This window comes from Struthio camelus, chromosome 6, assembly GCF_040807025.1.
Source record: "Struthio camelus isolate bStrCam1 chromosome 6, bStrCam1.hap1, whole genome shotgun sequence".
Classification (NCBI taxonomy): domain Eukaryota; kingdom Metazoa; phylum Chordata; class Aves; order Struthioniformes; family Struthionidae; genus Struthio; species Struthio camelus.
In genome coordinates, this window is record NC_090947.1 from 41,342,880 (window position 1) to 41,370,345 (window position 27,466).

At 36.9% G+C, this 27,466-nt stretch overlaps 1 protein-coding gene and 1 long non-coding RNA gene across 8 annotated transcripts in view; one reads left to right on the forward strand and one right to left on the reverse strand.

Annotated features, from left to right (window-relative positions):
* ARHGAP15 (Rho GTPase activating protein 15) overlaps window positions 1–27,466 on the forward strand; it is a 351,974-nt gene that overhangs the window by 56,001 nt on the left and 268,507 nt on the right. For all 7 annotated transcript variants that reach the window (XM_068949292.1, XM_009677349.2, XM_068949295.1 and 4 more), the window contains 4 exons: window positions 3,427–3,501; window positions 7,340–7,401; window positions 12,050–12,137; window positions 19,358–19,447. In XM_068949292.1, the coding sequence (XP_068805393.1) occupies window positions 3,427–3,501; window positions 7,340–7,401; window positions 12,050–12,137; window positions 19,358–19,447 (315 nt within the window). The remainder of the gene's footprint in view (window positions 1–3,426; window positions 3,502–7,339; window positions 7,402–12,049; window positions 12,138–19,357; window positions 19,448–27,466) is intronic.
* Window positions 10,466–27,466, reverse strand: part of LOC104145702 (uncharacterized) — a 67,071-nt gene continuing 50,070 nt past the window's right edge. The window contains exon 3 of the long non-coding RNA XR_694414.2: window positions 10,466–10,532. This is a non-coding gene — a long non-coding RNA (uncharacterized lncRNA). The remainder of the gene's footprint in view (window positions 10,533–27,466) is intronic.

Consider the following 27,466-nt stretch of genomic DNA (forward strand, 5'->3'; position numbering starts at 1 on the left):
TTTGTGAGATGGTTGTCCCTTCACTTTGGGATGCCAGGCATATGCAATGGAGGCTTTGCCTTAGTAGAAAGTATGATGATGGTTTAGTGCTTAGATGCAAGAATAATTCTGGTAGGAGATAGATACCCCTTAGCTAAGGGAAGCGGTGAGGGGGAGGGAAGTGGCTGAGGCTGAATTTAACAAAACTAGACTTGCCCAGAAACTTGCAAGCGCTCACAGAGTGGATTTTTAATGCTGCAGGTGACATTGTTGCTGACTGAAGAATGTTCGTCAAATCAGAAAACTGCTGATAAGCTGACTTTCCTAAAAAGGAATCTCACAAACTTCTCTTATAAATCTCTGCCTTTCATGGTACGCTGTGAGGTGAGGTAGAGGACTTGTGACAGATATTTAGGTTTTGCTTCAGTTTATTAGGGTAATCGAAGGGAGCTATAGAGAGGAAATCTTGAAACATCTCTTTTATGGTCTATTTATTAAAATCTGTATGAAAGAATGAAATTACTTGTGCGTAGGCTTTCCTTTGAATGTTTGGGTAACTCAGAAACATGCCCTTGAAAATTTTTAGCTTTTGTTTAAGTTTGCATTTTTGCTATACTAAAGGAATACTGAAAATTTGTTTATAAATGTGAGTATTTTGACTTACGGTCATCCCGGTTCTTCTGTTAAGTATGTATTAATACTGAACTGAATATATCGCAAAGAAAGTGACATGACTACCTCATCTGGTAGTCTGGATATTTGCAAAATATATTTATTATCAAATTTGTATGAAGCCTAATGGAATTTTAGAAAATCCATCTTATTAAAAACTATATTGTCGTCGTTGTTGCTGCAAAATCTTGTCACACTATTTTGGTTCTATTTTTCAAAGTTTCATTCCTAAACTAAGAGATTGCTAGAAATGAGTAAGAACTTTGTTGGAGTTTCCATTAATTCCTTTGGTAGGCCAAACATTTGGAATGCTTTACCGGAAGAGCTTACATAGCTGTGGATTTTGGTTATAATTCTCTAACTAGATTCAGACTTGGGAGCTTCAGGACTTTCTTGTGTGAGTTTACTTTGCAGCCCAGCAATGTTATCTGATGCGATTTCTTTTATTTTGCCCTGTAAGAGAAACATTTACCATTTTAGCAAAATTGTAAAAGAGTCACGCTGAATAATCAGGTAAGAGGCCTGTTCTTTCTCATTGTGCCTGTATATTTTGCCTTTAAATTTCTCCTTTGCATACATGGAAGAGTTTTCAGAGTATATAAAGCATCTGTAACTGGAATCTAATTTTTTTCCCTTTCCTTTCATGTTTCCTGGAAATCTTACTATTGTCACTTTATTATACTACTAATAATAATTTGCTAGTACTACTGAAATAGTGTCTTTTTATTATCACCTTCCTTCAGTTGGTTGTGGATGGATTTAGTGCCTCTGATATATTCTTTTTAGTATGTATAAAATTGTGAGCATTTCTCTTTCTAATGCTCTGATCACTGAACGTAAGACCAGACTGAAAGCTCTGATCAATGCTCTACACTTCACAAAGTTGCTTGTAGGGCCCCCAACAGACACATATGGCTCCTGGAGATACTAGCTGAATGTTAAAATAGATATTGTGGAGTAGTGGTGTGTCTTGTTATTTAACTTGGATGAGTGAATAATATATTTTTAAAAGCATCAGTAGGCAATATGCTTTGCTGTATGTTAAAGAATAATTAGAATGAGATATCCGGGTAAGAAAGACTTCTTATGAGCTAGACCTGAATAGTTCAGTTATATGCCTTATGTGCTATAGGACCTTCAGAGTTATTGAATAGCAAAGATAAAGAAAAAGATAAATTGAATTAATTTATTTTGAATTTATATACATGCCTCTGCTTGCATTAATATTAAGTTCCATCCAAAATCTAAACAGAAAGATCATAATCTTAGAAGTTCTCTCAATAGCATCAGCAAATCATTCTTGTTTACCCTACATGCTAATAAAACAGGAACATGACACTCCTGAAAACAAGATTGCAAAATACAGAAAATGTGGTCTGACATTTTTTTTCTCCCCAAAGGAGGGACTGCCACTAACTAAAGTATTTCTTATGAAAGCTCGATTGCTTAAGATGCAGAATATTAAGAGAGAAAAACACTTTAGGACACAGCCATGTCACCAGCTGTTACTCACCCTTAATGAAATTGTTAAGTGATATTCTTCGTAAATAGGTCAGAGAAACTTTTGAATTGTGAAGAATGTTTTATCTCTTTCTTTGAAATGTTTGTATTAAATTTAGAACCGGTAATTCATTAAGCTCATTAGCTCTGACTAGGAGGGTAGAGCAATATCTAGGATATAGATTTCAAGGCTCACAAATGTTAGTGCTTACAAATAAACATGAAAGCAATGTGTGGAGGAAAAAAATATGGGATCATAATATGTTTAACTGTTTTCTGAGCGTGGCCCTCTGGATTAATTAAGAACATTTTCTATATTCAGACAGTAAAATATAAACAGAATACATTATGACTCTCAGTTAACTCTGTTTTAATAGGGAAAAGGGGAATGCCTTATGAATACAGTGAAAACTAGATGAAATCATATTTTTATTTGTATTTTTTGTTTCAGTTAAGAGATAACCACTGAATTTTAAGGGATCTCAACTTCAAACTATATAATTTTTGATTCACACTAAAGTTAAACAAAGTTCTAAAAAAAAATAATATATATATATATATATACACACACATACTTTTGGGTGACTGGTTCTTAGTTGCAGGTTTGCAAGGATGCTGCACCTATTTAACCTGTTTCTGGTACACTCTAACAATTTTCCAGATTTCAGATACAGATAATTATATAGCCCCCCTCCTGGAAAAGAGGGAACTGAGAAAATCAAGGACTTGGTCCTTGGGAACTGTGGTGGAATCAGAGATGAACATTGTTGTATTCTTCCAGTCATGGAGAGTTTGAAATAGCTTTAAAGCATTTTAAATATCCTAGTTACATTCAGTTCTATTCCCGTTTATGTTGTAGCTGCTTGTTCTATCAGTGATTTGCTATGTGGCTTTGAGGTTATAATGAATATCTCATTCCCCCATCTTCTGTAAAATGGGCACAACAGCACCTAGCTGATTAAACAGACGTTGGTGGAAACAAAGTAATTTCAAACAATTGTTATCAATCATGTAATTCTTAGCTTAACTTGCCAACGTTACTTTGCAAAGAAGCACACAGATGCTAGAGGTCTTCTGAGTCTGGTAGCTGTGTACCTCAAATATACAGAGCTCAGAGGAGCACCACTTTTCACCGAAAAGTGGTGCTAAAACAAGCTGGGTTTTCCAGACTACATACAGTGCATGCTGTTTGTGTCCAGGGATTATATTAGTTGGTCCCTTTTTACCTACATGTATTTGAATCCTCTCTAAATTTAAATCCTTGCATTGTTTTAGGTAAGCCGTCATAGAAGAAATCATTCCCAACACAACTTAACACTTGCAGACATCATTAGTACACAGGACCACACGGTAAGCAAGTGCTCTACAGAACTGACAAATTGCTCTTGTTGTTATTTTAAATGTTTTTAATGTAAATGTTACACATGCTTTCTTAAAGAATAAATACATGAGGCTTTCGAGGCCTCAAGACATTAAGGGATTTGAGGGAGTTTGATTAATCAATACAAAGAATAATTTTAGAAGATAGAAAGCAATTTATGTAACTTGCCTTTGCTCTTAACTCAGTCATACTAGACTGACATTTCATCAGTGTTAATATTTGGTGTAAAGGAATGTAATGATGTCTTTGCCCATGCTAATGTGTTTTTAATATTAATTTTATTTTTATAAATAAAAGGGACCACTAAATTTATTACAATTTTTCTGACACTCTAAGAAACTAAGGAGGAGTGAGAAGAAGACAGTATTTTGTCTGTTAAAATAAAATGAATGTGCCAATACAGATTCATGAAAGAAATGTTAAAATCAGTGGTACTTTTACCTACACAATTTTCAGAATTAGATAAGAATATAATTTTCTCTATTAGTTCTATAGAGACAATGCAGAATACTGTAGTTCTATAGAGACAATGTCTTTCTATAAAGACAATGTAGTAATAATTACTTTTTCTTATACTATTTCTAATAGTTCATATGAGTCTTTGGTTTATTAAAACTAGATAAAAATTCAAATATATATGCATGCATGCTCCCATATTTAATACTTTTCTAAATTACAAATTTAAAAAAAATCCAACAACTCCATTCCTATACTTCTATGCTAATTCTTTCAGGATATTTTGGATCATTTTTCAACCTTGCTTCTGTTGAAAAGGTTCAGGAAGGGCATCAGCTGAACAAGAAATGATGATATTTACTGAGACAGAAAGAAGATAACGTATTGTTAGGATATGTTAGTATTCTTTTTAATATTATCCATTTGCAGAAGTGCTGAAAGTAGATTCTGGCCTGTTTTGGAAGCATTTTCTTGGAAACACATTCCACAGAAAAAGTTACCAACAGATGTGAAATAAGGGCATATATAGCTCTCCACAAAGAGATTGTGTAAATATTTGGGTGATCCTTGAAAGCCTTTTTATTTGTCTTTGTGATAAAGTTATTTTATAATTCCCTGAATATTCTTTATCCTAACTATAGAAAAAATTGTATACGTTATCAATTTAGTAAAGGCTATTATTATTTAATTACACTAATTCCATAAAAATGATGTATTAAAAAGTCACTTTGTTTAACACTAGGAGAGCTCTCATATTACCTGAAGATCTTGCGATTTTTAGCTCTTTAATTTAAAACAAATGATGGATTTGATATAAGGTATCCTGATTTAAATTATATATATGTCTAACATTTGGTAGTGGATTTGATGGTCCAGCTCAAGATCATTATAAGAAAAATCTGACTGCAGGACATTTTCATCTGGAAACACATCCAATATTTAACTTCCCAAAATGTCAGCCCAGAGGTGATTCGGGTCTGACGTTGAAAATCACATTTGCCTTTAGTTTTGAATTGGTTAAAATAACAATCTGGGAAGAGTGGCTGGTAAACTTTGAAAGGATTAGGTTTTGGGTCTGATTCAGAGAAGCAATCAACAGCTTGAATGGTTAGCCAATGCTCCTCCCGATTTCTGTTTCCAGATGGATGGAAATATTAAAAGAATAACCTTTCTTGTATGTTATTTGGCATCTCTGGCCCTGGCCAAGCATCAAAAGTATTACGCCACAAAAATGAAGGCTTAGAAGGGGGAGAAAATTAACCAAAGATGTAAAGTAAATTTCATTAAAAAAAAAAAAAAAAAAAAAGTAGGTGGAGATCAGGTTTACCCCTTATTTTAGCTCTAATAATTCACCCATCCATCACTAGATAAATAGTGACATGACTCTGCCCAATAATCCCTACATACTTTCTCTCTGGGTTTTCTATGGCAATGATATGCATGACAGGAATTTGCATGAGATAAGTGCAAATTGTGGAATATGCACTCACAAATCCCTGTACACCCATTTGAGAATTTCACCTAAATCATTGTCTAGAGACCTATGGACTTTTTCATAGGTGTAAACAGATACGTGAGCAGTGTGTATGTATTTCATGATGTGCTTTATACCAGCAATAGACAAAATCTATGGAAATTGTTAAATATAATGATGATAATCTAAGGTATTTAAATAACAGGCATTTAAAAAAAAAAAACTTTAGGTTGGATGTTAAAGTATGTCTTATTGCTATTTAATAACTTTGCCAGTGGCAAAATTCTATTGAAATTGTTATGAAATCACCTATGACACAACTAACTATGAAGAACATGTAGTGTAATATCGTCATCAGGCACCGATTCAGTAATCGGGCACTGATTCAGTAATCACACTGAAAGGGAAAACCAACACTCTCTGAATCATGATTTTGTTTCTTGAAGCACTTAGGCAACCTGACACAATTTGGACCTCCTTAGCTAAGGAGATCTGATGGGAAGGCAGATCAATGGGTTTGGCTGAAGAGCAGTGGGTTCTTTGTTTTGTTTGTTTGTTTTTAAGTTCTCTGATATGTATTACCATAGTGAAACGTTTAATCCAAAATTCTATATCACTTTTTGCTATGGGTACTGCAGGTACATAAGGGATGTTCCAGTAGGTTGTGCAGAACCATATATCTAATGTAGGGACTATTATTTTTTCCTGCTAGTTTAAGGAAAGTGTGTCTAGAGATATGGAGGAGAGCAAATTAAGAAGGAGAAATGAAAGCAAAGAACAAGCCTAGGATTTGCTTCTAATATGCCAAAACTCAATGCAATGTTGATACACTTGGCTGCAACATCCGGTTGCAGGGTATGTCAGAAGAGTCCTTCCCTCTTCTGCTGTGTCAGAACAACTACCAGGTCTTAGTAAAACAATAGCAGAGTAGGTGATCTACAAAGCTGAGATAATATTGCCAATATAGACACATCCTGGTTTTATGTAGGCAATAGATAAAGGCTTTGGGCTTTTTGGACGAGTTTTGGAACGTGTACAACACTGCTGTGTTTTCCTTTGTTTAGAATGCCAATTTAAGATTGTATATCACGAATTGACAGAACCACTCAATTTGCTTTTCTGCATTTGCATGATCTGCAATGAGATCATTTAGTTCAGCTAGAAACTTGAAGACAAGTTCTCCCTGCTTGTGAATGCACACAGTCCGATGAAGCGTGACCTTTTTAGGGCTGCAAGGGGTGAGAGCCTCACTACCATATCTCATCTGAAAGACAGCACCACTTAAAAGCATAATGCCTTTTAGCATCTTGCATGTATCTTGAGTTAGTACTGACTCAGAGCAAAATGTGGCACCTATGAAGGCCCTTGAACTTTTCCTGTTGCACCAATATTTGATGTTTCTCTCATATCTGTTATCCCTAAACATGATGTTTTTTAGAATATAAGAATTGAGAGGCTTGTACAGGAGATTTTGACATATCCTTCAGGGCTAATAAGCAAACAAAGTCCTACAACTCAGTGGATTAATATATGAAATGATACCTTGACATAGTTTATCTACAATTTATTTATTTTACTTATGGCTGGAAACTTTGTTTGCATTAAAAGTAGTTTCTGCTAAGACAACAAAGTGGATATTATAGGGTTTTTTTTTTCCCCCAGCGTTAATTCTGTATACTACTTGACTTTAAAAGCACTTTGCAAATTTCAAAAGAACTGGCTGGAACAGGAAGAATAGATGACTAAACTAAGAATTAGTGATTAAATGTCCTGAAATTACATTAGCTAGATGCATACTCTTATAGCATGTACTAACTGAGTGGATTCATTCAAATGAATAAATGATATGATTATGATATGTTTTTTCTTTCTTTTAGGTAGTGGAGAAAGAAGGATATCTTCTGAAAGCTAAAATAGCAGATGGTGGCAAGAAATTAAGGTATTATATTTCAATATTACAGAACTTACAGTTGTAGAATTTAGAATTTGTATGTGTTTAACCATGTTTCGCTATTACTGCTTATAGACAAAATGCATTTGTTTCAATATTGAGCCAATGCATGATTTCACTTTTGGAGCATTATGGCCTTCCTGGCCCAGAAAGCAAGTGACATCGGCTAGCAGCCTGATTGTGTGCTGCGAGCATGGATCAGCCTTAGCCTCTCTGTTATACATATTGTGTACATGCTAGCACAAGGGCAGTGGGCAAACAGATAATATACTTTTAGGTGGGCAAATTTTAGGTGCTGAGTGTGTGTTTGAGAGGTCAAGGATAAGATGTAGGTACCTGCCACGTGGTGATGCCACAAGGAGTCATAGGTGAGATTATCAAAAGCAGTCAGTACTTACTCACTTGGCTCTTTCTATTGAAATTAATGTGAAACTTAACTCTTTTATGGAAGGATTCACTATGGTCTGCTGTATTTAGGTGTCTGTAAAGCAGTAGCAGTGATATGACCAGTATGGTATATCATCAATGGGAATACGAGAATAATGTGATATATTCAATTTTCTGCCTGGAGAAAAGATCTGTTTGCAAGTTCTTGTACATTGTCTATAGTGCTAAAGCACAGGGATCTCAGAAATGGTGATCGAGCTGGGAACTAAGTGAGAAACCAACTAGGAACCTGCAATGGCTTAGAAGTTCCTCTTCAGTATATAATCGTTGTTTCAGAAATCAGAGTTTTGTTTACTTTTATTTCATCTGCAGCTTGACATACAGCACTAGCACAGCCTGATCTGTAGATAAGCACACGCCTCCCTGAGGCCAGATTATAATTTAGGAGGAACAGGTTTCCTAGCAAGCTTTGCTTGGAAGTGTTCTTTTTTTCATTTTGGCGCTATGCAGTATATTAGTGGTAAGTTGAGTAGGCCTCCAGGTTTCAGGTTACCTAGATGAACTAAATACAAAGGCATGTTGGTATATCATTTGGAAAGGACGCATATTGCAGTTGTGTTTTAGTTTTGTAGCTTTAGCATTGTTTAAACAGAGGTTGTCTATGGGTAGAGACTAGGCTCTTAAATGATGTTAATTTGCAATTTTCTTTACAGAAATGCCTAAAATGTTTACATCCTAATCATAAGGTTACAAATATAAGCCTAGAATATTACTGAAATATGAACGAGGTATTTTACATTTATATTTTTAAATAGGACTAAATAGTATGATGTGTTTTTAAATAGCCTCAGAAATTGTGAGCACCATTGATATTATAGTGTGCTGCCATCAGGTGTTCATTTGGTAGAATGCAAATACATCAGTAGCTCTAAGACCGAAGTGTTGACTAAATTGCTTTATTTTACAATCTGTAAATGTCGGATTTCATATTTCAGGGGCTCTCTGACAGTATGTTTCAACTATAATTTTAACATTTCTTCTCTATAAGAATTCATGCAATACACTTACTAATTCTAGCTGGGTATTCTCTGCATAATATTTGTTATTTTTTATATGGACAAAACATGGGCAGTGATTTATCCACTCTGCATGTAGTGTATGACTTCTCCCTTTATTTACCTAAGGTTGTTTCTCATTGACTGGCAGTGATTTTTTTTTGGAATAATATTGGTAGCCATATGCCAAAAACTAGAAATATTGCTAAACAGACTTTTCTGAAGAGGTGGAAAACGTGTGTCCGGTGAAATGTGATGAATGCCCATCTGTACAGAGACTAATACACCTTAAAGCATTTTATATTTCTTTGAAGTCTGACTAACAACTTTATGGACAATCTAATAAAAAGGTTGTCTAGTTCATATATCTTTTGTTTTTAGTACATAAAAGCAATCAAGTTTTCATTTAAAATCTCGGTATTTTTATGAAACAACTGTATTGTAAAGAGATGAGAGAATATTAATATAGGAGAAAAAAACGCTTTGTTCATGTATTGGGGTGAAATATAGTCACATACTCGTAGCTTCTGCAGTTGCTATATAATCTTCTGCAAAAAACACCAAATTTTCTTATCCCTGATTGAGTCAAAACATTCTCTTCTCCCTCCGAAAGAACCAAAATTCGCTAATTCTGACTCTTGCCGTTTGGTCACTCAAATTTTGTGTATTGAATCTTAAATATTTAAAAATCATCATGTTTGGGATGTTCTTACTAAGAAGTATTTGGAAAGTGGTTAAAAATGCATTCTGGTAGAAATTCCTGAGCAGTTCTGGTTCATCAATTAGAATATCACAGAGTGGCAGAGCGCTGCCATCACAGCGTATCTGAACGCTGATAGTTTAGAATTAGGACTCAGAAAAACAGTGGTTATCAGCTTGCTGTGCATATGAAAGCACCAAGATTATATCTTCACCTGGAACTCAGATGAAACTAAGTTTTTAATGTCTCTGAACTAAGTTATTTGTTCAGTTCCTCTCTTCCCTTTAGTTTTAAGCATAGACGAACCATAAAACTCAAATGAAACTCAGATAAAACATAACCTTTCCTGATATTAAAAAAAAAAAAAAAAACAACATGTATTTTGGCTACTGACTTCTTCTTGAATCTTAAGTTCAAAATCATGAATATGACTGAATTTTCTTGAACGGGGGTCAAAGTTCATTTGAAAAATTTTCACCATATGGCAAACTTCCCAGGTAGTTTGATCAGACATTTTAGAAGCTTTAGAGAATTCTTCACATAAGTTTGGACCTCAAAGTATGGTTGCTGTCTCTTATTTCTCAGATAACGGGACCCACCCCACAAAGAGCTGGAGCAAGCATGGCTCTGTCTAGTGGAAGAGGCATAGAAATTTTCCTATCCATAGCTAATGTCAAGCATTCCTTTGCAAGTTGGGTACTGAGACTAAGCTGTGTCCTGAGGATTTTAATGTATGCCTTTAGCAAACCATACTCACCTAGGATATCCAACCCATAGGGAAAGCTGTTTAAACTGGCATACAGCAAGCTTGGCCACCTATGCCCCTCTACATTAAGGAGAGCTTTTTTTGGTGAAGATGGGGTGGGAGGGAGGAAAAGGAAAGTAAAGAGCAGTGAAAAGCTGTACTTACCAATAGAAAACGTGTATTCACTACCTTGATGATGATCATTAGCTACAGTACTCATCTCCCAAGGATACTGTAAGAAATAATTAAAAGAGGTGATTGAACTGTTTTTCACACTGACAAGCACTACCTGTGGTTATGACCATCATTCACCCTAGCTAAGGATATGGCTTGACAGTAGTAATAAATTTAGCTGAAATTTTCAGTGATTTGCAATCACTTGCCTTCTGTGGGAACTAGTTTAGTTCCCACACTAGATAAACTAGATAGTCAGGTACTTTTCTAAAACTCTGCTTGTCTTTCTTACTTTTTTTCCTCTCTCTTTTTCCCCATTAACACAAAAATAAAAATGTAGTCCTTTTTTCTCCAAAGATATTCATCTCTTTCAAAGAGTTGTTTTCACTTATTTGGTTTTACTGTGAGTTGACCATATTTTAGTGATGACAGTCACTTCACACTGGGTGAAATCCTGGCCACACTGAAGTGAGTGCACGTTTCTCTGCTGATGTCAGTGTCTTTAGAGCTTCATCTATAATATTAGTTATGCTCCTTCAGCTGATGACTGAAACCTATTGAACAGCAAGGTCATTAATAGTAAAACTGCCTATTATTATGCCCAACGTGTAGTACGACGGGATATTGAGTGCAGCAGAGCTTTGAGGTGAATCTGGAAGTGAGAGTCCCGAAGACAGTCCTTTAAACTTGGCAAAGCCAGGTTTTCTTAGAATAAAAAATGAGTATGTTTGAGTAACTTAGGAATACTTATATAGACAGAACTCGGAGGGAATAGGGAAAACAAGAGAGAGAGACAAAGGGTTCATAACAGCTCTGCCTGGTCCCACTGGGTCCTTGCAGGCAGGTCTCTCTGCTTTAGGCACATGAAACAAAGCTCCTTTGTCACATGTGGTCAGGTTTGTTTTAAAATGTTCAGGAAATAAATAGTGGGGTTATCTGCATCCAAAATCATAGAGAGTCAGACTTGAGACTTTTATCTAAAAATAGATTTTTTTCTTTCTCTCTGACCAGCTCCTTTTGTTTATGATTAGGTGGTGGTTTCAAACACTGCAGTATAGGAGTATTAATATGTATATAGCTTATATACTGTGTTCCTCAGTGTAGTGACACACTGTCTCAAATATCCATGTGTATTTTGATTTCTTCATCCTGGCTTCTGCAGCTTGCCAGCTCTTTAGGGTTGTACCTGAGCTCTAACGTTTTGTGATTACTGAAGTCTCTTTTGAAATAGTATTATTTTTATTTCTCTCCTGTATATTTTTAATTTAGAGACAGGGAGAAAATATTCAGGCACTTCCAGCATACATGCTGAGCTCCATGTAGTCAGATTGAAGTTGTATCATCTTTGCTTTTTCCATCTTGGTTCTATCACACCAGTTATCAAAATGACACCACTCTGTCTATAGCTCAGAGTACTCTGTTGAACTGCGCTGCTGACACTGAGTTTGAGTTTGGATCGTTTTCATTTCTGACATGAGGGATTTGAAAATCCAAGTCTACACATGGAGCTACTTTTACTTCCTGCTTGCATGTCTTGTTAATCTTTTTTGTTGTTGTTGTTTTATTATTTTTTAGGAAAAACTGGTCCACATCTTGGATTGTTCTTACTGCTCGGAAGATGGAATTTTACAAAGAATCCAAACAGCCCGCTTTGGCCAATCTGGTAGGCAATTAACCATCTTTTAATTTCAACTATTTCAGAATTGTTACTTTAATATAAAAAGCTGGATACTTGTATACAAAGAACTCAGACTGAGCTGACAACCTTCAAAGATTTGAAAGCAGTTGTAGGAAAATGCCTTGGTAAACTTTTAATCAGACGTAGAGTAGGAGAAGAAATGGGACTTAGCACGTCCTTTATTAAGAGGTGCATTTTGAAGATAATTGCAAAGTGAGACAAATGGTGAGTGACTATCCAGTAATGTGAAGGTAACACTTTAAATTAAGGTGCCACTTATAAATGCTTTATTCTTATTTATGAAAATGATCACTAAATGCAGCTACTTCCTCAAATAATGTATTATAGAGTATGTTATAAAATGCATTAGTAATAAACGCTTAACAGATGATGCGATGAGAATCTGTTGCAAAGGATATTGTGAGACGTAAATTGTATTAAACCATCTATGTGCATCTTTAATACATGAATTTAAGTTGTTATCCACCATCCTATAAAGTGGCTTATACATTAATAAATAATAATAAACTATTTATAAATGGCACCTTAATATAGGGTGCTACCAAAGCAGCAAACACTATAAGTTAGCAAAGTGATTTTTTATCGTAGTATAAATGTGACATCTACCATATCCAGCTAACCTTCCTGAATATTTCCATGACTCCATGTAATGCAGCTAATGCAATTTCTGTAGCCTGTAGTTACTACAAAGTGAAATTTGCAGTACCTTTTTATTGTGCCCCAAGGAAAGGCCACTGATCTTAGTCTTCAGAGATGTGACAGATATGTTGCACAAGCAGTAATGGCACGTATCCCTTCAGTGCTAGTTACTGTAGAGTTTGAGCCTAGAAACCTTCGTGTGGGCAACAGAAGGGGAATTCAGTAAATGTGTGACCCTGTGGGCAGCAAAGGGGCAGGTTTGACAAAGCCCTATTGTGAAAGGTTCTCAAGGCCTGATCAAACCTGCCATACCTCATTGACATGATGGGTGGTCACGAAGGTGCTCTCTTTGGCAGGAGTCACAAGCAATAAGCTAGTTTGTATGTGGAAGGTGATAACAATCCGTTTTAGTTCTATATTCTTGACCTACCGATATAGTCGACCATAAACTTAGTTTAAAGAATACTTTCTCATGCCTTTCTTTTTTGGTAATAAAGTGAGGCTTGTTGCAAAAATATAATAAAAAAAGATGAAGCAATAAAAATAAATAAGGGATGAAATACGACTGTATAATGTTGTATTTCTGAAGCTAAGGAAACTGTATAGCATAAGTTAATATGTTTTTAGAATAATCTATTCTCCTTAAAATTCAATCAGGTGTTATTCCAAAAAAAAAAAAAAAAAAAAAAGAGAAGCCTTGTCTGGAACTAAGGTGATTTAATAAAACATCCTATTCTTATAACTTACTGGCTGTCTTATACTTCTACCTGCTGGATGGGTGTTGCTGTCACAGAATCAACGTGTTATGGAAACCAATTCATATCATATTTGAGACACACTGAAGTAGCAAATGCAAGAAATTGTTCTTCCTCTGGGCAGCACTAGATGGAAGCTGTCAAGAGGACATTTTTAAAAACAAATGTATTCTCTTCTGTTAAAAAAGCTTCTAAAAACAAAGAACCTAAGATAAAGGTGTATGCATGAAAAATTATGGTTAAGTGATGAGTTGTCTTGATGAGTTGTCTGCATAGAAAGAAAGCTTTCACAGATATCTTCAGTGCTCACCTGAAGGATCTGCTCCAATGATGTCGTGACCCCACTGACTGCAACTCACACAGAATGGGCAAAAGGGCAGCTGAGGATGCTCAGCCCCACTCCTGCGGCACCTTACGCCTTGCAGACTCAGGCCTTTAGCGCCATAAATGTATTTAGGCCCCTTGCTGCTTTGAATTTTGGTGGAATTTAGATGCCATGCTGCTGATCTGGGTACAGGTGTTAGCTTCATTTATAGAATCTGATCTGGTGCAGGACTTGGAATTTTGCAAGCAAGTCAAAGCTCCAACAGGAAAGTTCATCTATTAATTTTGCATTTCATGACTTCTGTGGATTTTGAAATTGAATATAATGTCGATTCATTAGTGGAAGAAAAGTTAGCAAACTGGAAAAGAAATAATTTTCAGGTGCCAAAGATTTTCAGGTTCACCCCTCCCCCCCCCCCCAACTTTTCAGGCTAAATTACAGAAATGCACTTGGAGGTGAATGATGTATTTCATTCTTGGAACTTCCATAGCAAGTTAAAATTTGGGTATGAACAGCTAGATTCCTAGTGGACCTACGTGTTGTTTACAGGCTAGAAGTCAACAGTGCCCCTTACCCTTCTCTTCCTTTTTTTTTTTTTTTTTTTCCCCCCTCTTTTTGGCTTTTGGCCCTGCTATCTTAACTGCATGGTCTACTTACAGTTAGCAGGGATTCATGAGAAGTTCAGGCATCATCTCTAACTGATATGAACTGGCTTTGGAAAAATGTAATGTATTCGCCGCTGTAGCTGGAATTTGAGTGGTGACTTCTCTGCTAATTGAGGACTACCCATGTGTACTGCGCATCTTCCTTTGGCTGCTATGTCTTCTCCTCTCTCCTTGCAAGGCCTAGCCCAAATCCCATGAGACAAATGGACTAGCATAAGTTTAACACACAGGGTGCTCGATTTTGCTCAGAGACTCCTTCATGTGGTTAAAATCTCTATTAGCAGATTAAGGATTTAGATTCAGTTCTGTGGGTGATTAAAGTAAACCTGCCTAGAGAACGGGGCTCTTGCCCCGAACTGAATCTCTTTAACTCAAAAATTAACATGTGTTATCAGAAATGATCTTTTGGTAAGTCAGTCCTTCTCCTCGACAATTCACTTCACCACAAATATTTACATTGATGAGATAATATCCACTGCCTCATAGCTGTATTTTTCTTTTTTATTTGAAAAAGCTAAATTTAGTGAGACAGTACACAAACTAGCTGGAACTGCGATACCACGTCCTGTAATCTTTCTGGCCTCATCCGCCCCCTCTTTGCTGCCCTTCCTCACTGTCCCAGTTCTGAGACCTGCATATCCTGGTGTGAATTTCTTCTGCCTGACCAGACACTAAGCTCCCATCCTCTGGCTGCACGTAGAGTTTAGTGTTAGGAAGAATACAGGCATAAATTAATCTTGCTTTTTGTTTGGTAAAATAAAAATAAAAAGTGATTTTTGTTTGTTTTTTTGTTTTTGTTTTGGTTTTTTTGTTCCCTGCTAGGTTTGAGTATTGGGGCTGTAAGCTCAAAGCTCATTTAGGTGAGAAAAATAGTTGAGGTTAAATTTCTGTCTATTGTAGATAAGTTATAGGACAATGAATAAATAAGGTAAAACTTCGAAAAACAGAGATATCGGTACTAATAATGTCATAACCCAATTTCCTAAACTGAAATTTCACACATCAGAAAGAGCTAAACTGACATGTTGATCTCGTCTAATAAGGCAAACACAGTGTTTGTTTCCTTTGTAAACCATTTACCCAGACATAATTTTGACAGTGGAAAAGAGGTAATATAAAAGACTTCATTAAAAACCATTTGTTTACTGATATTTTTCAACTATAGTTTACTTCGGAAAAAGAGGAACTCGACCATTAATTAAATAATACAATAAAGTCAATGTTCATTCACTAGAGTATGAATTATAACAAAGCATTTTTATTTATAGCAGGAAAATGACATGACTTAACAAAAAGATTGATGTACCTTTGTGTTATAAAGATGATAATAATTAATGAATTAATAAATACTATACATGAAGTGAAAACTTAAAATAAGACAGTATCATTATAAGAGGAATGATACTTCACAATAAAGGCAACAGGGGTGAGGGAAATGAAAGCACATTGTAATCATCCCTCTTTTTCTGATGCTAGGATAACATTTAGAGGTGATTTACAATTATATTTACCAAGATCTTTAATAATATTCTAACTCATAGAACTGCCAATATCTTAAAGGGGCTTTCGTTATTCCTTTGTACAATTGTAGATATAAGACTCACTATAATAACAACTTTCCTATTGATTCAGGTGAGGAAGACTGGGATCTATTGCTTTTCTGGTGAAGGCAGTGATGATATCTGGTATTATTAGTAGCAATAATTAGAGAGTATGGTCATTTGAAGCACAGACAGAGTCATAAAACTCACTGTTTTACAAATATTACTGTAAAGCCCTGTTTGCATTCCATGTAGCTAAATTGGTATCTTTTGCTGCTGCTTTGATCATTTGTAGTCATACTCTTGGTACTTTTTTTTTTTTAAGTATTCATAAAAATATAACTTTTTTTTTTTAATTAAGGACACTGTGATCTAGAGTGATCACAGCTGTTTTTACTTTCCAGAGTGAAATTTTATTACCACTAGTCTTTTTGACTAAGAAAAACTGGTCTGTTTATTCCCTTAGATAGTTTATTCCACAGAGGTTATTTTAACCTCAGGTTATTAGCCCATCTGCAAAGTAATTTAGTGAGCAAAAATGCCTCTGAAATCCATATTCATGTTTAGGAAGATTTCATTGTAACAGACACTTGTACCAATTTACAGCATAACCCCATCCAACAACACTGATATAACATAATTGGTCTGACTTGAAAACACAAAGCAAGGACGTGAAGTGTTGCAGGCTTTCGTGTTAACCTTAACTTACCGCATTACAGCCTCCCTGGGTAATGCGTACACTGGAAAGTAAGCTCAACGTAACAGTGCAGGTTTTAGGCCCGAACAAATTTCTAGGCATCTTTCATAGCGTTCACATGGGATTAAACAGGGGGAGTTTGTCCCCGTTGCTCAGAGCGCTCCGTGGTGGAGGAGCCGGGGTGGTGCAGAGCTGTGTGTTTGCAGGTAGCAGAAGGGCGCTTGTCTTGCCGATACCCTGAATGTGCATCCCATCCTTTCTGGAATGGGAGAGGGGCACATACCAATGCTTGCCTTCCGCTTCATATAAACCTGGAGCGGCAAACAAATCCAGACTGCAACAACAACAACAGACTAAACCAACTGCACGTGCACTGAGTGCCAGAGGAGTCCAAGTCCTTGTTACCTGCATTTTTGTAGAATACTAGAAATTAGAGTTGATGGAAACCTATAAAATACACTATTCCATCTTTTTGCAAATGTTCTCTACATCTTCTGCTATTTTCTGCATGTCAGCTTAAAATGCCATGACAGTTTTCCTGGAGGAGACTGGGCTATGGAAAATTTTCCTCACTATCAAGAAACAATTTCCTCATTCTTTGTCTAAATTTCAATGTCCTCTTTTCATCTCGTTACATGCTTCCAAGATTTCTTGATTCCTTTTGTTGACTGAATAATGTTGCCCTTCTTTGATAAAGTATTTGCAGGCTTAGCCTATTGTTTTGGGCTCTTTTTCAAAGAAAGCAAGCTGACCCCATTTGAAAAGACTGGGTGCACCATAGGTTATACGACTGGCTGTTCCGTGTGGCACAGACCGGTCATTTCATGGAGTTGTGGGGATGAAACTTTCTGAGCCTACTTCCTACCCCTACCTCCTACCCAGGGAGAGTGATCTAGTCAGACGATAACCCTATTTTTTTAAAAAGTCTTGTAGTCCTGGAGTATTGACAGTTGAATTTTTTTCCTATTTCAATATTTATTTTTGCTAATGAAGGCTCTTTTTACTTGATTGCTTTTGCTTTACAAATGTTGATTAATTCAACTTCACAACATCCTTGTAAATTTGAGTATCAATACTGCAAGTTTTGCTTTGTTATTAAAATCTGGAAAGGTTATGGCTCTTGTCAGAGGCCAGAGAGGAAGTCTAAGGCAGAGCTGGGGAAAAAAACCCCAAACCCTGCTCTCCTAGTGGTTTAGCCACAAGAACATCCTTCTGTTTTGAATAGCATAGTTTTTCTGTTTAAAAAAAAAAAAATTAAAAAAAGGGAACAAAGACATACAGGACTGTCAGTTTTAGAGGAGCTGAACCGTGGTGGTTTTATGGTTTGGCAAATGGAGAATATAATTGCAATTCCAGGACTAAAAAAACGCCAGAGACTATGGCTGCAGAGTACTTGACTAGGATTTTTTACTCTACTTCTTTTAACCTAAATGGATCCTTTTCTGCCCATCTCAAAAGCACCCTGGAGAATACGCATTTTTTTAGCCTTTAGTAACAACATCAGAGAAATTCAGTGAGCAATCTTTGGAAAGCTGATTATGTGGTTGATGCTGGACTGGGTACCGTAACTTCTGCTATTAAGTCTATTTTCTTTATCAGCAATGTCATTTTTTAAGGTAAAATGGCTTAAGAACAATAGAGCAAAAAAGATGCATCAAGCTTGATTAATTACATTATGTGGATATTACTCCATATCTTACCCAAAAGGGACTTATTAGTGCCATATATTGTTAGCCGGAGTAGTTTCCTTGTTGTCTGGGATGTACAATAACCTAATCTATAAAGGCTAGTCTAAACTAGAAAGGCTTTGCCAGAACTGCTGCACAGGCAAAGTCCCTGGAGAAACAGTTTATATGGCAAATGATGATTATTTTGCTTTAAACTAACTCCCAGGAACATGAATGATACTGGCCAACAAATCTGCTGTTAGTATTGTTTGCATCTGTACAGAGTAGCTGGAGAGGCAGAGCTACGTTTGGGGATGTGAGATTGTAGTAGACTGACATTGCTGAAGGAGTGAACTTGGGAGTGCAGAGCTAGCCTACAGACTTGAGTTCTTTCTGGCTGCCGCACAAGCCAGGAGCTAGCAACGATAATTTGTGCGGAGAAAGGCGATGGTCCCTCTTAGAGGGATGATGCACGCTCATGTCTAGTTGTTGTCCTTTCCACCTTTATCAGTATAAAATCATAGGTGAACAAACCATAAAACTTTACCTTTAAACACAATGGCTTTTCAAGATGTTTTGCGAAGTAAGCAATTAAAAAAATCCAGTTGATGTATGTGCATTTGTGTTTTGATCTCTTGTATATATGTGATACAACGGACTGTTTTTAAGCAGTTTAATTATATTTAAAATTGTATATCTCATATAAAAACCTTACTGCTAAATTAACACACCTCAAAAGTGTTAATATCATACTAACTGGGAGTAATGAACTCTTTCAGAGTAATACTAGCAGCAGCACTACAATGTGTCACTTGATCTATTTTGATCTTTATCTGATAACTGTCTCCATTTCTGAAAAGTAAGGATATATTCATAGTTATTTTTTCCTTTCCAGAAACCAGGATATAAACCTGAATGTGTGGATTTGTGTGGTGCTCGCATTGAGTGGACCCCAGAGAAATCTAGCAGAAAGAATGTCTTTCAGGTAAGAGGCAATGCATGCATTCCATTGCTCATTTGAGTATATAGTCTCTTAAGCTAAGAGGTAGGTTTTATTTCCTTCTTTGGATATTTTAATAACCACAGGCTGATTTAATACAGCATTTTTCTTACCGATATAGGAGTGTAACATTTTATCAAGCATCAGTTTACTATTTTTCTAGGAGAAGGATTTCTGATGACTGAATCTCCTTAAACACTTGAGAACCTGTTGATTTATTGATTAATGTTCTATATTCAATTTGTTTTTAAAACTTAGTAGGTAATTGCTTTGGGTTCAGGCCTAGAATCCTGACCTAAAGAACTTCCATAAACACAAATTCTTCAAAATGCTTATACAAGCATTGCTCCAACGTAGTGTGGTTACTCTGTTTATTTTTATTGCTGTTAAGGGTGCTCAGACGGTGATGCCCTAGGTTCATTTCTGGAAGGGGAGGGGAAGACTGTAAGATCTTGCCTCTGCCAGGGCCAAAATAGAAGGATAAATGTTTCTCATATGCCTATTCTTTGTTGATGAATAATAACCTTATTTAACTATTTCATCTAAATTCCATTGTATCGAATGGGAGGATCAAGGCCTTAAAGGATGAAAGGATGGAGAAAGCATTATTGCAGGGTTAACCTTCCAGCATCTAGGGGCTGAAAAACGTTTATTGCAACATTTTTAATCTTTGAACGTAACCCAGCTCCCACGAATATCAGTGGAAAGTTTTTTTGTTGTTGTTGTTTGTTTGTTTCACTAGAAGTTGCATCAAGCCAGTTAAAAATAATATTTCCAACAAATTATGTGAGTTGTTACCCAGAGTTCTAACACACAGAATTGTTAACAATATAAACTTAACTTTGTTGGTGAAGGGAGGGAGAGACGTGGAAAGGAATATGCCAAGTACAAGGTATCTTTAACTATCAGATAGTCCTTTTGCATTATCACCAACTGGAACATGCTGGAGGAACCACCAGTTTGTTCTAAACTGCGGCTGGGTCTGGGACTGTAAAAATACAAACAAACAAACAAACAAACATCCCCCAAACCAAGGAGGTTATCTGTGGGGGTCAAATGAGTGTTTATGGAGACTTTTTTAAGGTTTATTTTTCTAGATATGTTTTTAAAGCACATGCAATATTTAGAAACGTTCCCTGGCTTCAAGTCAGTGAGACTTAGGCTTCTATCCCCCCACATCCTTTAGGTTGTCTTGAAACAACACTTGGAGCTTTGTCATTTCCTAGGTATTTTTAGAATAAATATTTTGGTATTGCTGTCAATCTTCAGCTTTTTCACTTGGAAAGTGATTAAGTATAACCTTAGCCTTCAGTCCCGCAACCTCTTGTGCGCACTGACAGATCTTCTGAGCTTTTAGGGTTTATTTCTCATTGCACGTTAGGCAAAATTTCTATTTGGAAATGCATATTAAAATGATGATTCATTGAAACTATTATGTTTCCAATGTAAAGAAAATGAAAACCTATGTTATTGATTTACCAAAACTGGTTGTATGAGGACTTTGCAATATATTTTCTTCTCACTTCTATTAGTGTGAGGTGTAACTCCACTGAATCAGAATAATGTGAGAAAGGAAACTCATGCACTACTGTTTGAACCCATTAAAACGTGTCTTCATCAAGCCAATAAGTGAGTGGGAGAGAGACTAAGAAGTAAAAGCATGGGAGGAAGGACATATGTTAAGACACATTTTGAAAAGGGATGGATGGAGCATTGTTTAGACAGAGAGCTATGAGAAGATGATGCCAGATGGCAAGAGTGAAAGAGGAGAAGGCTTTGGCATCAATAGTGGTGACATTTTGGGAGAGGAAAGGACTGAAGGAGACTGGTGCTACATGAGCAGATAGAGTGGGAAGGGAAATAAAGAGAGAGAGAGCACAGATTTATGAGATAGCCTGGAGAGACTCCAAGATGAGCTCTAAAGCTAAGAGGTCAGTTTGTACCTGTATACTGAGTATTTCAGGAAACGCTTCTGATGCTCTACTTATGTATATGGATGCGAATAATATTGATAATATATATGTGTACTTGTTTACAGATTTGTTCAAATGAAAAGAATGTGGGTGGGTTTTTTTCTTTTTTCTTTTGCAACCTAAATATAGATGCTTTGCATTGCTATTACGTAAATACATTAGCTGCTGAACTCTGAAATTATCAGAAGTGAGTAGGTTTATATCTCCAAAGCATGACAACAAAGCATGGTTGGTGGAGTTTTGTTTCATTAGTTTCTGAGTAATAAGACTTTCTTTTCTGCTTCAAACAGAGCAGTGGTTGCTTTCTGCTAATATGTTGTACTAGAACTAGATGCAGAATTTTGAGTTTGATTTAGCCTGGGTGCTCAATTTGAGTTCATGAATTATAGATTAGAAATAGAAAATGACTGTTGAGATTTTGGGTTGAAAAAAAAGCAGGAAATCTTAATTTTAAAATCTAAGCATATGACAGTTAACGGGTGGTAACAAGAAGATGGAGTATAGGAGCATCATGAAGAAAATTAATTGGAAACATGATCGATGCAGGGAATAAAAAGAGGAAACTGCAAGTAAATGAAATTCAGGCAGGATGATTTGGGTTTCTGGTCTTGATCATGAGGTTTCAGCACTGTTACTCCATTCATTTTAATTGAGCTACTCCCTGTTTAGCAGGATAAGTCTGATCTGTCTCACATACTGTCCAATTTGTGCATGCAATCTATTTTGTTTCTTGTTGAACATTTTGGGTTTTTTCAAGTTTTCTTTAACAGTAGCCTAAAATATATACATCTTACAAAATATAACCTTTTGATTTCCCTTCATTTATTTCAATGATGATATAGCTAACATTGCGAAAAAGAACTACTTTGAAACAGCTTCCCGCAGTGTGGGGAAACGTAGCAGTTTGCTGTGAGCTACTGCGCTATTTGTTCTCTCTGGCTAAATGACGTGATACACTAGGTCTTCATCACAGGAGTGGTGAATAAAAGAAGATTTATGTTCAAATCACATGCTTTAAATATTTCTGCTAAGTGCTAGTTTGCTCTTTGGTGTTTAGCCTGAAATTTAAAGCACTGAGGATTAAAAGGATTACAACATAATCTTAAATAATCCTAAGTGTCATTTACAGAGAGATGGTTGTAATAACTAAATAAAACCATGTTAAGGGATGGCAGTGTTGTCAGTCAGCAACTGCAACAGAAACGGTGCCTATGCCACTGTCATTCTCCTCTTTCCTTTATTTAGTTCAGTTTTATATTGGATAGATGGGTTTTGATGTGAGTTACAAATGAAGAAAATAATAAAATGATGGCTACTTCGCGGGGAATACTAAACTGGTTGCTGCTGCATTGATAACTAGTTTACAGATTTTCTCAATACTCAATATCTGCCTCTAGTAAACTTTTCATTTGGAGTTGATTCTTTCCCCTGCTTTAAGCAACCTGGCTTGTAAGTCAAGGAGCCCTTTTTCATTTCAAATTCCACCAAGACCATATAGAAGATGTTCTTCTGACCTATGGCTGCCCAATTCAAAAGCTTCATTAGCACAAAATCTTATGGCTACACAGTACTTCCTTTTTTAGGAAGGTTTAGGAAGATTTCTTTTGTGTGATTCTAAAAAGAAAAGGAAGAAAAAAAAGAAGGAGATGAAGAGTAGGCGGGGGGAGGTCAGCAGCAGCATGCTTGTGAATTGAGGAAGCAGATTTGTTCTCTTAATAGCACTATTCATTTAACTATCACATTTTTTATTACTATTTGTTAAGTGTTTTTTTTTTTCTCCCTTTGCCAAGTTCAGCAGGTTTCCAAGGAAGAATTTCTGGAGCCTGATGCCCTGACTCTTGCCACAGTTCTAGTGTGATACTGGTTTTTATCTCAGTAAACTGCAGCTGTTAGGGGTTACTCATTTATGCACAAATAAGAATTGTAAATACATTTTTGTGTCTCCCTATGAGATACTCAGTGTTCCAACAGTGTGACATGTGAAAGTACAACTGTACCTATGCCTTACATGAAATTTATTTTTCAGTGATTTCATATATACTGCATGTTTTCCATAGCATTTATGATGCTGATACAGGATAACTCCCTTATCCTTGAAGTTCCTCAAGCTTTAAAAGCATAATCTGAATGACAAACTCTTTTATTCTATATACTGCAGGATCACTGTAGGATCTCGAAGCCTCGCCAAAATGGTTAAGTCATCAGCTTTTGCCATAGGAGGGTCATTTTCTTTTTCATGATCTCTCTAGAGGGAAGCATTGAGAGTGCCCTGTGGAGTGTTTTGGAAATGTCAGAGATATTTGGATTTCTTTTTATGTTTTTAAATGGAAAGGCTGCATTGAGGAGGTAAATCTAAGAAACAGCTTGCACTTGGATGGATGTGTAGCTCCTGGTAGTCACTGTGGTCAGCTGGAATTTGGTCTATGCTCTAAACTGGCCCAGAGAAAGCTTGCGTCTTCAGACTTTGAGTGTTTTTGTCTTCAGTTAGTAGACTAATCTTTGCTGGCTTTGAATTAGGTCTGCATTAGACTGACCTGCTCCTGTTTTAAAATCTGTATAGCATTTTGTCTGCTTCTCGAGGTTACCACTATGTTTTTGGTTTAATTTCTTTAACCAGGGACTTGAATTTATCATTGCTTAATTAAAAGAAGTAGCCGAGCTGCATCACGCAATTTTTAGATAATGTCAGTAAGAGATACTCTAAATAATAAACTGATAATTAGTTTAAAATAGGCACAAGAAATGGTCTTAATCATCATTCTCTTAAAGTTGTTCAAGTGTATATTTTCAGGCAAGTAAACTATTCCTATTACTATGACTAAGAGCTCTTGAATAGGGCAATTTGGACTGATCTCCGTATTGTATTTTGGATTTTCCCATTGTCTTGGTATTGACCTTACCGTATAAGTCACGGCCAAAATGTTCAGTAAAACCTAAGGGATGGATGCAAACAAACTCCTGACTTCTCCATGTATCAGCTCTTTTCTTTTGTAACTGAAGTACAAAAAAAGTGTGAATCTATTTATTTTATTGAACTTACCTATCTTTGTTGTGATTTTTTTCATTTCTGAAAAGCAATTAATACTTCCTGTATTTGATAGATCCGCATACAAAAAGCAGAATCACAGTTGTGGTTACTGAATGCTTTCTATATACAAATTTATACTGATTTCTATGTTCTGGGAGCTGACTCGTATTCTATTTTCCCAATATTGTAACTGTGTTGACATTTTTGGAATAACTTTTGATTTACACCTGTTGAAAAGCAGATCTTTTATTAATATTTATTAGTTGTCCCATTATCTTGTAATTTCTTTTAAACGAAAAGTTACAAATGAAACCATGCTTTACTAATTTATTGTCTTGCTCTTCTGAGGACCTAAATTTTCTAAGGTATCAAATGCTTCAGATCACAACCACTGCTTTTGGAATATGCTATCGTAGCCGCGTTCGCACAGGGAAAAATCAGTCAGAATCTTACACAAGGAACGCCAGCAGGGCTGTGTTTTCAATGCGTTCCTGTATGCCAATTTTTTATTGTTGATTTAAAAAAGTAAGAGAGAGAGTACATAGCATAAGAGCAAAAGCAGTTTTGCTTATGAGGGAAAGTTCTATAGAAAATACACCACGCACAAAGTACACATTATAAACATCATGTAACTGAAAAGTCAATTCCCTTCTCTTTAATACGAGATTTTAAGGTGATAGAGAGGAGAGGCATTTAGAGATGCTTGGGAAAGTTATAATGAATTGTTCTGAATGAAAAGGGCGGATTTAATGTTAATCAGTTTACCTGTGTTGATAGCACACATTCTTGAGACCCAAGGAAGTATTCTTGGTTGTTAAAAGGCATGGTAGGTAGAAGTACTGGCTGAGAGAGAAAAAGATCCTCATCTAGTTCAGAATAAGCAACAAAGTAAGAGCCTGGTAACTGGGACACTCGTATAGGATATTAGTACCCAGGTTCATCGTCTTGTTTCAGAAGTGCTGGGTGAGTAATAATCACGCGTCAACAAATCTGGGAGAATGGGCGTGCTTGCCTTCTGCCACTGTTGTTTCACTCGTTGAAGTTTTAATGTTGCCCGCGTTAATCCAAATAGAGTATGTTAAAAGAGGATGAAATAAATTTCAGGCTGCTTTGTAAACACAGACACACAAGTCCTTAATGCAGTTCAAGTTTTAAGAAACGCCAGGTAATGAAGTCAGTCCCCCCCCCACCCCTTGGCCCCCCGCGCAGTGGAGAAGTGGATGAGTTTCAGCAGTCCTACAGCAGCGAGTGCAAGGCTTACTTTTACACTTAACGACGGGAACGTACAAACCGTAAAGCCTTGGACTTCCTACATATAAGAACAGCAGAAAGAAATTGAAACAGTGGAGGCATATTGTAGATGATTTTTTTTTTTTTTGGTAACTTATATGAAAATGTTTGTACTTTGTTTCATACTGTATATGAGAAAATGGACAATGTTTTAGCAAGGAGTGAAGTGGGAAGAAACCGTTTTCAAGGATTATGTATGTTTAAAAGATTTGGGAAACTGAGTCTTCAGTCTCCCTAAAGAGGTAGTTTCAAGGAACAAGCAACTGTGCAAGTTCATTCATGAAACTGGCAGGTTGAGCAGAAAATATATAGTTGCTACAAAATTATGCCTAATATATTTTTCTTGCTTTCTGTTGCTCTTGCGTCTACTTTGGGGTGAGACTTTCAGCAAAGGATTTGTATATTTTATGAGTACAAAATCAGAACAGTAGAGAGTCTTTGGCTTTCTGCTACTCAGATTTCTTTTTAACTAAAAGAAAAAAAAATCCTATTCAACAAATTGCTGAACAGTTATTACTGTTCAGAAATCTTGAAGGCCCCTTCTGATATGCAACTTTTTGTCATGACTGCCTACTTCAAGGAAGATTCAAAATTCTCAAGAAAACTTTATTATTATTTATTTATTTATTTACCATCTTAGCTAGATGGTTCCTTTTCTCTAATCGCTGTCCTACTGAAAACAAATTTCACTGTATTGGGAATAACACCTTGCTCAACTCGTAGGGACATCTAGAAGAGGTAACAGAAAACACAGAACGAGAAAGCTGTTACAGGTGTAGAAAAAAAAAGTCATGTAAAAAGACATGACAGAGTTAAAGGAGACTTTCTCCCGCAGTTTCCAGGTTGTGGCCCCTAAGCAGCAGAGCCCTTTCCACCTGCTCACCCCGAAAGCGAGGGGAGGGTTTTGGCTACGCTCTGGCTTTCTCCGCCCTGAAATCTCTCGCGTCGAAGCCGCGGGGACCTCGGATATCCGATCTGTCAGCGGGATTCAGCTCCGCAGAGGGAAATGAGAGCAGGGTTGTCCCCCCGGGAAGCTCCTTCTTCCCTGCCTTGTAGCTGGTGGAAGTACTTGCCATGGGGTCCAACGTAGTTATCGAAGGGGCAGCGCCCGCGCCGCCGCCAGCCGGACCGGCAGCCGGGGCGATTCGCTGGGCGCAGCAGGCGAGGCAAGATCCGGGGGAACCGGCTCCTGTAAACACGTGGCCTGTCAGGGTTGCAGTAAACTCCTGAGCGCCCGGAAACCGAAGGGCAAAGCAAGGCCACGTTTGCCCTCTGAAGGCCAGGCTGCCTGGAAAACCCACGCGCTCCACATCTGCCGCTGCGCGTACGGAAGACGATTAGGATAACAGCTCAACGCGCTTTTTTAAGAGGTCGTCTTTCCGCGACCGCGAGAGGTGCGAGCGCCTGGGCGCGCTCGTACGCGTGTGCCGCTTCAGAAAGCGCGCGGATCCCTTCGCTCTGGGCAGCTACGCTGCGGCTTTCGTTCACTGCAGGCGTTATTTGTCCATCAGAAAAGAAAATATTATTAGCGGTCAATATTTAGCAGTTCACGCTTCGTGCGCGTGTGAAACAATTTTGTCAGGGACAGAGGCGCCGAAGAGCAGGAGGGCCTCGACGGGAGAGCGGCGGCGCGGTAGGAGAAGCACCGGCCGCCCTGGCTTTACCCTGAGCCCTCCCAAAAAGCCGGTCGGGCCTACTGCTTACCCCTGGCGG